This window comes from Microcaecilia unicolor, chromosome 9 (genome assembly GCF_901765095.1).
Source record: "Microcaecilia unicolor chromosome 9, aMicUni1.1, whole genome shotgun sequence".
NCBI lineage: Eukaryota > Metazoa > Chordata > Amphibia > Gymnophiona > Siphonopidae > Microcaecilia > Microcaecilia unicolor.
Genome location: NC_044039.1, coordinates 192461294 through 192474811, shown reverse-complemented (window position 1 = coordinate 192474811; position 13518 = coordinate 192461294). Strand labels below are relative to the sequence as shown.

The following is a 13518-nucleotide window of genomic DNA, read 5'->3' as shown; positions in this document are numbered from 1 at the left end:
AAGTGCAGATTGAGAAATTTGCGGGATGTTCTTGTGGCATTTCTGGGAGGTAGGTCCACGAGGTTTAGCATTTAGATTGGGGCGTCTGCGTGAATGATTTTGTGTACAGTTGTGCAGATCTTTAAGAGGGAGCCAGTGAAGTTTCTCTCTTAGGGGTTTTGCACTTTCATATTTAGTTTTTCCAAATATGAATCTGGTGGCCGTATTCTGGGCTGTTTGGAGTTTTTTGATAGTCTTTTCTTTGCAGCCAGCGTACAATGCGTTGCAGTAGTCCAGGTGGCTTACCATTGACTGTACCAGGGTACTGAAGATGTGTCTCGGGAAGAAAGGTTTTACTCTTTTGAGTTTCCATATGGAGTGGAACATCTTTTCGTCGTATTCTTCATGTGGGTGTCGAGGGTGAGGTTTCGATCAATGGTAACTCCAAGAATTTTCAAGTTTTGTGAGACGGGCCGAGAACAGTATGGTGTGATTATGGTGGAGAAGTTTTTTGTGTTATGTTGTGAGGTGAGTACAAGACATTGTGTTTTCTCTGCGTTAAGTTTTAGTTGGAATGCATCTGTCCAGGTGTGCATGATTTGGAGGCTTTGGTTGATTTCGTAGGTGATTTTCATTGAGATTTTTGAACGGGATGTAGATTGTGACATCGTCTGCATATATATAGGGGTTGAGGTTTTGCTTCGCTAGAAATTTGGCTAAAGGTATCATCATTAGGTTAAATAGGATTGGTAAGAGGGGGGATCCTTGGGGAACTCCACATTCAGGTGTCCATGGGGGTGATCTGTCCACGTTCGTTGTTACTTGGTATGATCTTGTGGTCAGGAATCCTTTGAACTACTTGAGAACTGTGCCTCCTACTCTGAAGTATTCTAGTATATGTAATAGTATTTCATGATTAATCATGTCAAAGGCACTAGACATGTCAAATTGTAGGAGGAGTATGTTGTTACCAGTTGCAATTGCTTGTTTGAATGAGTTCATTGCTGATACTAGAACGGTTTCGGTGCTGTGATTCGACTGAAATCCTGATTGAGACTCGTGCAAAATTGAGTGTTTGTTTAGGTATTCAATGAGTTGTTTCGTTACTATATCTTCCATGAGTTTAGGTATTCAGTGAGTTGTTTCGTTACTATGCCTTCCATGAGTTTAGTTATGAGCGGGATAGATGCTACTGGGCAGTAATTGGTTAAGTCCATTGTGCTTTTCTTAGCATCTTTTGGCAACGGAGTAAGTAAGATGTTTCCTTTATCCGTGGGAAAGAGCCCATTTTGAAGCCTGTGGTTTATGTGATTCGTGAGGTCTGTTTTGAATTGTTTGGGTGCAGTTCTTATTTGGCTGATAGGGCAAATATCAAGTTTGCATTGTGATTTGGCATATTTTCCGAGCCAATGTGAGACTTCATCTGACGAGAGCGTGTCAAAGTTGGTCTATGATCGATCTGCTGGGCATTCCTCGGGTTTTGGATATAGACATTCAAGGATGATTGTGTAATCTGTTATGTTGGTGGGTATCCTGAGTCGGAGCTTTATGATTTTTTAATTGAAGTAGTTCGCAAGATTGGTTGATGATGGGGTGTCTGTATTGTTAGAGGTGACTGGTGTAGTATTTAGGAGTTTGAGTGAGAAGAGTTTGTGTGTGTCTGTTATGATTCTGCCGGTTTGGCTGAGGGGGAGGGGGGACGTCTCTTCTGATTGGCTGCCAGGGGTTGTGCTGACGTCAGGGGATAGTACTTTAGCCTGCAGCTGAAGAGTTTCTCTGCTTTTGCGTTACTTATCTGGTGGTAACAGGAAAGCCTGATAGGTTTCTCTCAGAACGTGCTCTAGGTTCTGACAGGGATCTGTGTTGATTTAGAGTATTCTTTTCCTTCCCTCTGGGTTAGCTGCTGCTGTGTGTGTGTGTGTGTGTGTGTGTGTGCGCCTAGCTCTGTAATCAGGGTCAGCTGCTCGTTTGTTTAGTGGGGGTTGGGCATTGCTCAGCCTCAGGGGCTCTGGGCTGAGTGAGAGCGTTCTCCTTTGTTTGTTTGTTTTAAGGATTTCTCTTCCCAGTGTCCTGGCCTGCTGGCTCAGTGAGTTTAACCCTTTGTGTACTGTGTGTATTGTATTCCTGCCTCTGCCAGTGTGTTTGTTTGGATGGGCCCCACTCCCTCTGGGGAGGGGAAGCATTCTCTCTGATTGTTTGTTGATTTATGGCACTCTCTCTCTGCTGGCTCTACAAGCTTAACCCTTTATGTTCTGTGTGCCTCTGTCTACAGTGGGTTTGAGGCAAAGGCTTTCTGCCTTCCTTTGTGTTTGGTTCCTCTGGCTTCTGCCTGGGGCTCCTACCCTGGTGGGGAGGGGGTTGCTGTGTTAGTTCCCCTGTCCTGCGCTAGTCCCCTGCGTGGGCGTGGCCCGCTCTGGTCCTTTGTTTCCCCCTCTGCCCTATTGCTGGTGTTCAGCGCGTGTCTGGCATCTTGGGGCCCTCTGGGTTCTTTCACCCCTCCCTGTGTGTGATTGGGTTCCAGTTCAGCCGTGAGGCTCGCACGAGTGGCTCTGTCTGCGTGGGTTCCGGTTCGGCCGCGAGGCCCGCCTGTATGCCTATTTCCCTTCTTCCTGAGGGACTGGGGGGAGGGGTAGCTTAGGGGGTATTGTGTAGCTGGGGTGTGCGGTGGTGGGTCGGTCTCCCCTTGGCCTGGGTCGGCGCCCTGCTGGCCTCGGCCAGGGCCCAAGGGCTCACGACCAACCCAACGGATTACAGAACGCAAAAGCCATGAGCTCGACCGATCCATCCCCCATGCAGCTGCTCCAGCAATTGCATGCTCAGCTACAACAGGTATCGGGAGTCGTGAACGCACTGTCTCAACGGGTAGACTCGCTGACTGTCACGGGGGCTGCGGTGGTCCCGCCAGCAGCTACTCCGCCTAGTTCCCACGCCTGTGGCCGAGGGATTCGGGTGGCTACGCCCCCGAGGTACGAGGGCGACAGTAAGACCTGCCGGGGGTTCCTCAATCAATGCCAAATTGTCTTCGAGTTGCAGGCCCGGGATTTTCCTTCGGATCGGGCGAAGGTGGCTTATATTATCTCTCTACTGGCAGGCCCCGCTCTGGCCTGGGCCTCGCCCTTATGGGAGAAGAAGGATCCCCTCCTGGATAATTTGGCAGAGTTTTTGAAACCATTTCGGCTCATCTTTGAGGAACCCGGGAAGCCCTTCTCGGCGGCGACTCAGCTGTTGAACCTACATCAGGGGCGACTCTCTCTGGGTGAGTACGCCATCCAGTTTCGGAATTTGGACGCAGAGCTAGGTTGGGATAACCCAAGCCTGACTGCGGTATTTTGGCATGGTGTCTCGGCCAACATTAAGGACGAACTCGCAGGCCGGGAGCTGCCCTCAGATCTGAATGACCTCATCCGTCTCTGTACCCAGGTGGACATCCGGTTCAGGGAGCGGGCCTGTGAACGTCGCGCTGGTCAGCAGGTTGCAGGGGCTAACTCGAGGAGCTCGCACAAGAGCCCTGCTTCCCCGTCGCTGGGTGTGCCCGATGGGTCTGAACCTATGCAGGTTGACCGGGCGGCCCAGGAGAGACAGCGGAGACGCTCTAAGGGGCTGTGCCGGCATTGTGGAGTGAAAGGGCACTTTGTCCGTGAGTGCCCGAAGAGAAAGAAGTCGGGAAACCAGCAGCCCTGATACCGGCTAGGGAGACCGGGTCAGGGCCAAAGTCCTTCTCCCCTTGGATGCAGGTTTTGGTGCCAGTTCTACTGGCGATTAAGGATACCCCTTGTTTTGAGGCGCTAGTTGACTCGGGGGCGGGAGGCAACTTTATCAGCGCGGACCTGGTGCGGGTTCATCAAATTCCTACGATGGAGTTACCTCAGCCCATCACCGTCTCAGCGGCTTGGGGACTGGTTCGGGGAGTTCTCTGCTCCAGAACAGTGCCTATGACCATACGGGTAGGAGTCTTACACAAAGAAGTTATCTCCTTCTACGTCCTTCCGTCGGCCACTGAGGCCATAATCCTGGGATTACCCTGGCTTCGCCTGCATAACCCTTGCATTGATTGGGCCCGGGGTGAATTGACGGCGTGGGGCCCGGGCTGCCAGAAGGTCTGTTTGGATAAGGTCTCGCCAGCCCCAGTGACGCTTCCTTTGGATCGAGCCAATGTTATGTTACCGGGGCCCTACAGATCCTTTGGAGATGTTTTTTCCAAACAGCAAGCAGAGATTCTGCCTCCTCATCGCTCCTATGACTGTGCCATAGAGCTACTACCTGGCACTGAACCTCCCCGTGGCCGCGTATACCCCCTATCCCGGCCAGAGACGGAAGCCATGTCCCAGTATATTCGAGAGAACCTAGCTCGAGGCTTCATCCGGCCCTCTAAATCACCCGCGGGGGCTGGATTCTTCTTCGTGGAGAAGAAGGATGGGGGGTTGCGCCCCTGTATTGACTACAGGGGACTCAATGCCATCACGCGGAAGGACAAATACCCCCTTCCCTTGATTTCTGAGATGTTTGACCGCCTCCAGGGGGCCCAGATCTTCTCCAAGCTCGATCTCAGGGGGGCCTACAACCTTGTGCGGATCAAGGAGGGGGATGAGTGGAAGACGGCGTTTAACACCCGCGACGGGCATTACGAATATCTGGTAATGCCCTTTGGACTTGCTAATGCTCCAGCCGTCTTCCAAGCCTTCATGAATGACATCTTCAGGGATCTCCTGTATAAGTTTGTGATGGTCTACTTGGACGATATTTTGATTTTTTTCAAGGGCTGAGGAAGAGCACCAGGAGCACCTGAAGACCGTATTGCAGCGGTTGAGGGAGAACCACCTCTATGTGAAATTGGAAAAATGTGAATTCCATCGCTCCGAACTGCTCTTCCTGGGGTACATCATTTCTAACCACGGGCTGCGTATGGACCCCAGTAAGCTGACAGCCATCCTGCACTGGCAGCAACCTACGGGGCGTAAGGCTCTACAGCGCTTCTTAGGTTTTGCCAACTACTATAGGCAGTTTATTTGGAATTACTCGTCCCTGACTGCCCCTCTTACTGCCTTGACTAAGAAGAACGCTGACGCTCGCAACTGGTCGCCTGAGGCGTGTCAGGCCTTTGAGAATCTGAAACAGGCATTTGTTGGAGCTCCAGTGTTGCGCCATCCCAACCCGACAAATAAATTTTTCGTGGAAGTGGATGCATCATCGGTTGGCGTAGGAGCAGTGCTGTCCCAGGCCCACCCCAGTGGGAAACTTCTCCCATGTGCATTCTTCTCTAAAAAGTATACCCCTGCCGAGAAGAATTATGCCATCGGGGATCAGGAGCTATTAGCCATTAAATTGGCCCTGGAAGAATGGCGTCATCTGCTGGAAGGGGCGCAGGAGCCCTTCACGGTGTTCACGGACCATAAAAACCTGACTTATTTACGAGAAGCGAGAAGGCTGAATCCTCGCCAGGCCCGGTGGGCACTATTCTTCTCCCGCTTTGATTTCATTCTGACCTATCGTCCAGCGGAGAAGAACATCAAGGCAGATGCCCTCTCCAGGTCCATGGAGGCTGACCTGGAGGAAGAACCCCTGCAGTATGTAATTAAACCTGATGTCATTGTGCCCGCGATGACGCTAGCAGTACCTGCAGGTATGACCTTGGTGCCACCCCGGCTGAGAGAAAAGACACTCCAATGGGGGCATGCCTCTCGAATGGCAGGACATCCCGGGATCCTGGGAACCAAGCGGTTCATCTCCCAGCAGTATTGGTGGCCTTCACTTGATCGGGATGTGCAGGAGTTTGTGGCTGCGTGTCCTGAGTGCGCCCAGCATAAGGCTGACCGTCGGAGACCCCAGGGGTTGCTGATGCCTTTACCGGTACCTGAGAGACCGTGGACCCACATTGCCATGGACTTTGTTACGGATCTGCCTAACTCTGAAGGGCACACAGTTGTCTTGGTAGTGGTGGACCGGTTTTCTAAAATGGCCCACTTCATACCCATGCCTACCCTTCCTTCGGCGGTGAAGCTGGCACAGTATTTCATCAGCTCTATTTTTCGTCTCCATGGTCTGCCAGAATCTATTACCTCTGATCGAGGAGTACAGTTTGTCTCAAAGTTCTGGAGAGCCCTGAATCGGGCCCTTGAAGTAAAGCTGAACTTTTCGTCGAGATATCACCCACAATCCAATGGCCAAACAGAACGAGTGAACCAATGCTTGAAGCAGTTCCTACGGATGTATGTCAATGAGCACCACAACAACTGGAGTCAGCTGCTGCCTTGGGCAGAATTCGCTCATAACAACCGAGTGAGCTCGGCCACGGGCGCGTCGCCCTTTTACATCGTATATGGACGACACCCGCGGATACCAGCCCCCTTGAAAACCAACTTGGATGTCCCGGCAGCGGTTGATGTGGTGACCTCGCTCCAAGCAATTTGGTCATCAGTTCAGAAAGCGCTGCGAGTGACCTCCACTCGTATGAAACGCCAAGCGGATCGGTCTCGCAGAGTGGAACCGCACTTCCAGCCTGGCGACTTGGTGTGGTTGTCCACGCGTAATCTTCGTCTGAAGATTCCCTCCTCCCGCTTTGCACCTCGATTTGTGGGCCCGTATCCCATTGTGAGGCAAGTGAATCGGGTCTGTTATCAGCTAAAGTTACCACCTACATTACGGGTACATAACACCTTTCATGTGTCCTTGCTGAAGCCTGTGATTCTGAGAAAAGGGGCTTTGCCCGCGTTGCCTGCTAGTCCAGCCATCTCAGCCTCCCAGGGGGAATACGAAGTCCGGGATGTCTTGGATGCAAGGCGCTTCCGGGGACATCTCCAGTATCTCATTGCGTGGATGGGATATGGACCGGCAGACAATTCCTGGGAGGACGCTACTCATGTCCACGCGCCAATCCTAGTCAGACGGTTCCATCGCCTTTTCCCTCACAAACCTAAACCTCGTGGACGGGGTAGGAGGGGCCCTTGAAGGGGGGGTGGTGATATGATTCTGCCGGTTTGGCTGAGGGGGAGGGGGGACGTCTCTTCTGATTGGCTGCCAGGGGTTGTGCTGACGTCAGGGGATAGTACTTTAGCCTGCAGCTGAAGAGTTTCTCTGCTTTTGCGTTACTTATCTGGTGGTAACAGGAAAGCCTGATAGGTTTCTCTCAGAACGTGCTCTAGGTTCTGACAGGGATCTGTGTTGATTTAGAGTATTCTTTTCCTTCCCTCTGGGTTAGCTGCTGCTGTGTGTGTGTGTGCGCGTAGCTCTGTAATCAGGGTCAGCTGCTCGTTTGTTTAGTGGGGGCTGGGCATTGCTCAGCCTCAGGGGCTCTGGGCTGAGTGAGAGCGTTCTCCTTTGTTTGTTTGTTTTAAGGATTTCTCTTCCCAGTGTCCTGGCCTGCTGGCTCAGTGAGTTTAACCCTTTGTGTACTGTGTGTATTGTATTCCTGCCTCTGCCAGTGTGTTTGTTTGGATGGGCCCCACTCCCTCTCGGGAGGGGAAGCATTCTCTCTGATTGTTTGTTGATTTATGGCACTCTCTCTCTGCTGGCTCTACAAGCTTAACCCTTTATGTTCTGTGTGCCTCTGTCTACAGTGGGTTTGAGGCAAAGGCTTTCTGCCTTCCTTTGCGTTTGGTTCCTCTGGCTTCTGCCTGGGGCTCCTACCCTGGTGGGGAGGGGGTTGCTGTGTTAGTTCCCCTGTCCTGCGCTAGTCCCCTGCGTGGGCGTGGCCCGCTCTGGTCCTTTGTTTCCCCCTCTGCCCTATTGCTGGTGTTCAGCGCGTGTCTGGCATCTTGGGGCCCTCTGGGTTCTTTCACCCCTCCCTGTGTGTGATTGGGTTCCAGTTCAGCCGTGAGGCTCGCACGAGTGGCTCTGTCTGCGTGGGTTCCGGTTCGGCCGCAAGGCCCGCCTGTATGCCTATTTCCCTTCTTCCTGAGGGACTGGGGGGAGGGGTAGCTTAGGGGGTATTGTGTAGCTGGGGTGTGCGGTGGTGGGTCGGTCTCCCCTTGGCCTGGGTCGGCGCCCTGCTGGCCTCGGCCAGGGCCCAAGGGCTCACGACCAACCCAACGGATTACAGTGTCCTTGTAATTTGGTCCTAAATAAACACTCAATTTTGCACGAGTCTCAATCAGGATTTCGGTCGAATCACAGCACCGAAACCGTTCTAGTATCAGCAATGAGCTCATTCAAACAAGCAATTGCAACTGGTAACAACATACTCCTCCTACATGCTCACATACCAAAACACACATCATAGCACAATAGGCTTTTTGCTGCATTAGGCATACGTTGGTGCCTAATGCAGCTTAGTGAAAGAACCGCTCTGATATTTAGGTCCTAAGGCAATTTATAAAAGAGCAGTGGTGCTAATCCCCATCTTGACACTAAATTTTGGCTATAGTTGTACAATATGGCAATTTCAGAGAGTCTTTAATATATAGAATTTTTTTTACCAGTTTTCTAACATTTTTCAGTGTTTATGCCTTGTGACCATCTTTAGAATTTATACCTTTTTTAAATATGTTCCCTACAACATAACTATATTGTCGTGCTTCATAAGCCTTTTCCTCCAACAGTGTGTCTGTTGCTTTTGAACTTCAGTTGGTTTTTGACCATGCACCTGTTCTTTGATTTTCTTATATTCATTTCTCAGTGATCCATTGCATATGTAGGTAAAGTTCAAAATGTGTTTTTCTGTCTACTAAGGGCTTCTTTTATAAAGTTGTGCTACCAATTCGTGGTGTGGCAAACGAGAGAAAGTTCATTCAATTCCTGTGGGCTTCCTTTCATGTGCCATGCGGGAATCACCAGATCGGCTTTGTAAAAGAAGCCCTAAATTTCTTATAACTGAATCAGACAATGCAGAACCTTGATTCAAAAACCCTATTTACTAAATGGGTACCTATATCAAAAATATTCACCAAATAAGACTTAATTTAGTTGTTGAAAATAATGCTGATAGCCAGAATGTGCAGTGTATATTTTTTAAGTGTGGTGGTGCCTTTTTTTTTTTTTTTTTTTTTTAACAGGCTGCTGACTTGAGTAAACCAATAGACAAAAGGATATACAAAGGAACACAGCCTACGTGTCATGACTTCAATCACCTAACGGCCACAGCAGAAAGTGTTTCACTGTTAGTTGGTTTCTCTGCAGGCCAAGTCCAACTTATTGACCCTATAAAAAAAGAAACCAGCAAGCTATTTAATGAAGAAGTAAGTATGTATTTTCTTTTTTTTATATTTAGTATACATAAATATACATTTATTACAAGGTTTTCATAGTTTGCTTAGATGTGAAGTGTTCAGGGGATTTTTTTTTTCTTTTGGAATTGGTTATATATTACCAATATTCAGTTAGATGTGCAGTTAGTTGTATATACAATGATAGTAAGAGTGGCGGTGTAGCAGCTTGGACATAGTATGCTCAGTCAGGTTCAGGTTTTGTTTTATTATCCCACTTAGCAACAAAAATGTTACATCCTTATAGCTGTTTTTATTTGTAAAACTAGTAAAAAAGGCCCGTTTCTGGCTGAAATGAAATGGGCGCTAGCAAGGTTATCCCCCCTCCCTCCCTCGGTCCCCTCCGAGGAGTGGAAGTAAGCCCCCTGCCAACCGCCCTCAAAAAAACCGCCGCCGACCTCCTTCTCCTCTCCCGAACCGCTGCCGCCCCTTGGAGCCTGAGTTGTTGGCTGCCGCCCTCCCTCTCCTCCAAGTTCCAGCCCCGCCCTTGGACCCGCAGTACGCTGTCTCCCTCCCCCCAGGCCCCCTCCTGTCCCAACTCGCCAGCGCCGCTGGACATCACCCCGCCCTGAGCCCTCCCTCACTCACCCTCCTCCCCGATGTTCGCAGTTGCTCGCGCTCGCCATCCCGCCGCGCCAACAGCAGAACGACAATGTGGATGCAGCACCTCACACGTTTCCTTTGTTGTGAGTGTATGGGAATGACGGCTGCACGGCACAGGGGAAACAGAATTACCCTAATTGCCTTCCTTCCTTACACTGACTGGACTACATAGGCTTACTTCCACTCCTGTCTACTACGAGAGGGGAGGGAGGACGGTGAACGACAACGTGGATGCAGCACCTTACAGGTTTGCTTTAAATTGAGTGTATGGCAATGACGGCTGCACGGTGCAGGGGAAACAGAGATTACCCTAATTGCCTTGCTGGCTTACAGTGGACTACATAGGTTTACTTTGAGTGTATCGCAATGACGGCTGCAAGGCGCAGGGGAAACAGAGATGGGAAGAATCCTAGAATTACAAATGAACTTGGTTATGGATTTTAGCATCCCTGTCACTATTAGTCCTTAAGTCATTCACTTTTTCTTTGTTCATTGTGAGGCCTCTGCTTTCCTTCTTCCTCTATTTATACCAATCTCCATATGTTGAGCTGCATGGGATCAAGCAAGCAATAGGCAATCTCTAATCTATTTTTGATAAATGCTTATTGTTTTTACTTTCATAACAAATGCCTTCATTTTTATGTACAGAAAAGTAAGGTAAGTTTATTTTATTAGGTTATTTTTAAAAAGTGTTATAAATATGGCAGTTTTCAGATGTTCTTCCCATGCTAAGAATGACCACATTAAGCACCTCATAGCATTGACACATCTAATCTGCAAGAGCCATGGCAAATTTGGTCATCTCTTAGTTATTACAAAGTTGGAAACTACTTGTTGCATTTATTTTTAAGGGTTGGCTAGCCATTTACTGAACTGTTACTGTTCTTCCTTTCATTTAGCTTTTTGTTCAAGTTAGTTTTCTTCTGGGATGTCTGTATATTAAAACTTTTGTGGGGTTAAAATATTTTTAATTTACATAGCATAAATGATAGCATAAGTATTCCTATTATGGGGGTTAAGATGCATATATGGAGTGCTAGATCATAAAAGCATTACTAGAAAAGAACTGTAAAAATTAGCATGGTTGCTGCGTTCACTTACATACCTTTTTTATTTCTGTTCTACCTTTTGTTTTTTTAATCTTTATTGAACAAAATAAGCAAAAGATAACAATACTAGAAAATAGAAGTGAATCATAAGAAGTATGCCACTGATCTGAAGAAAGGAAGATGTCTCTAGGTGTTTTTAAATTTATTATAAGCACTTATGAATAGTATTATATCAAGAAATGAAATATAGCGAAAGGTGACGGGTAATAGAATTTTAATGTATTGATTATTGTCCCACCAGTCCCAAACCCTATGTTTTGCCCCTCTACCAGCAGATAGAAAAATGATACTTCTGAGACTTTTAATACAAGAAGCACTGTGCAGGCACAAGTCACCTATACAGGTTGCCAAAAAGACTGAAGAGGAATAACTACTGTCTGCAGCACTGAAAAAAATGCAAAAAATATCGGCAATAACCTAGAATCAAATAGTCCAAAAAACTTAGGGCTAAAATAATAATAACCCTCTAGGTACCAACTAGAACCCACAAAAGAAAAATATATTAACACTTAGCTGCTGGGTGTCTTCAAATGTCTCCCGCCATTTTGATTCAATGTGATATGTAACAGCCTTGGTCCTTCCTGAAGCAGCTTTTTTGAGCGAAACAAGACGTTCTTGTTGAAGGATGTTATACTTTTGGACTGAATGAAGGAAGTAAGGACATATTTTTTGGACTGAATGTGAGATTTGCTGTCGGGCCTGAGGGTGTTCCCCCTGTGTGGTGATTTCTGCAGGAATTGTTCTGTGAAATATTTGGAGAAATACCGTCCCAGTACGGACCGAACTGACTGGATGAAGTTGATATAAGTTGTGGCATCTGCTCTGAAATTGTATTTGAGGACGCCATTTGAAGACATCCAGCAGCTAAGGGTTAATATATTTTTTCTTTTGTGGGTTCTTGTTGGTACCTAGAGGGTTTATATTATTTTAGCCCTAAGTTTTTGGGCCTATTTGAATCTAGGCTATTGCAGATATTTTTTGCAGTTTTTTTCAGTGCTGCAGACAGTGGTTGTGCCTCTTCAGTTTTTTTTGGCAACCTGTATAGGTTTTTTTCTTGTCACTATGTAATGGACTTTCCAGATTTCTTTGATTTGGATTGTGGTATTTTGGAACTGCCTGGTTTTTCTCCCTTAAGTGGTTTTTACAGGGGGTTCTTTTTCCCTCTAATCCTACACTTTTAAGAACCTATGATAATACTCTGTTCCCATTGTAGAGTAGTGGACTTGTTAGTGCCGTTTGTCACTTTCCCTACTGGGAAGTTTGAGGTTCTGTTGATTTAATATTTGTGAGCTATTTTCAATTTGAAAGTAGTGGAAATTTTGGCAAATCCAATACGTGTTGTACATAGATTCAAACTATTTTTGATCAAGACACAATAAAATTATGCCACGGCAGCTTGGAGGACGTGGGTGGGCTGTGTTGAGGCTCCTACAATAGAAAAAACATGACGGGGGAAGGTTTCCAGGTACGAGGCTGCTGCATAAGGGTAGCCTGAAAAGGTCTCTTGGCCCTCCCACCCTACTACTACTTCTTACTTCTGCAGCACTTTATGCATCTAATATTAATGTCTGCAGAGGAAGTCACTACTATAGTGCTCTGATAGTATCACCAGAAGAAGGTGGGTTGGCTGATAGGTGCCTCTAGGAGAAGGAGGTTTCAGAGCACTGCAGATTTTTCTCTGAAATTTATGCTGCTTATGCAAAAAGCTTACTGTTTTGAAGCGGGGCCTGGGGTTCTCTCTGGTCTGCAAGGATCCCAGAGCCAGCTGAGATCCTGAGGGATTGGGGTTCTTGTTTGGTGTCTCAGCGGTAGTAATCATTTGGTCTCAGTCAGCCACAAGGACTGGAAGCAGGTCTCTGTAGTTAGTAGGTTAACTTTCTGTGGGAGATGGACATGACCTACTATGGTACAATGCTTATGTTTTCTCCATTTCTTTTCTAGCAATGCTTTCATGATCTAACATTCTATGCACTCCTTTTTCCTTTCCTTCTGTTGCTGGTTACTTCCAGTCCTAAGGATGGCCATGAATCTCCCACCTAGAAACTTGCTGCTGTAAAACCAAAGTTAAAGAACCCTAAGAACTCTGCCAGCAACTGCAGTAACTACTGCCTCATTGCCAACCTAATGTTCATGTCTAAGATCTTAGAATCTGTTGTTCACAATCAGCTACTAGATTTTTTGGATAAAAACAGTGCCCTTTACCCAAACCAGACTGACTTCCAGCTTCATCACAGCACAAACAACCCTTCTGTGTATCACATTTATTCACTCCTATCTGGAACGGGGCAAATATGTCCTGTCCATCGATCTTTCTTCAGCTTTTGACTTAGTGGATCAATCTCTCTGGATCACTCTCTCCTGTTGCACCAACTCTACCAGATCGGCTTTCATGGCACTGTTCTGAAATGGTTCTCTTCGTACCTTTCATATAGTTCACATAAATGGATCTACCTCGACTCGGTGTCCCACAAGGCTCAGTTCTTGCGCCCACTCTCGTCAACATTTCTAATATAAGAACATAAGAATAGCCATATTGGGTCAAACCAGTGCTCCATCCAGCCCACTATCCTGCTTCCAACAGTGGTCAATCCAGGTCACAAGTACCTGACAGAAACCCAGTTAGTAGCAAC

General features: G+C 47.5%; 1 protein-coding gene across 5 annotated transcripts in view; it reads left to right on the top strand.

Annotated features, from left to right (window-relative positions):
* The window catches only part of WDR20 (WD repeat domain 20), a 78125-nt gene that overhangs the window by 31292 nt on the left and 33315 nt on the right, over window positions 1-13518 (top strand). For 3 of the 5 annotated variants that reach the window (XR_003943455.1, XM_030215421.1, XM_030215424.1), the window contains exon 2: window positions 8967-9149. The exons of 1 other annotated variant lie outside the window; for it this stretch is intronic. Coding sequence is in view for 3 of the 4 variants with exons in the window: in XM_030215421.1 (XP_030071281.1) it covers window positions 8967-9149 (183 nt within the window). In the remaining variant the exon portion in view is untranslated. Of the gene's footprint in view, window positions 1-8966; window positions 9154-13518 lie in introns of all 5 variants that reach the window. One more of the 5 variants, XM_030215423.1, reaches the window with a different exon arrangement.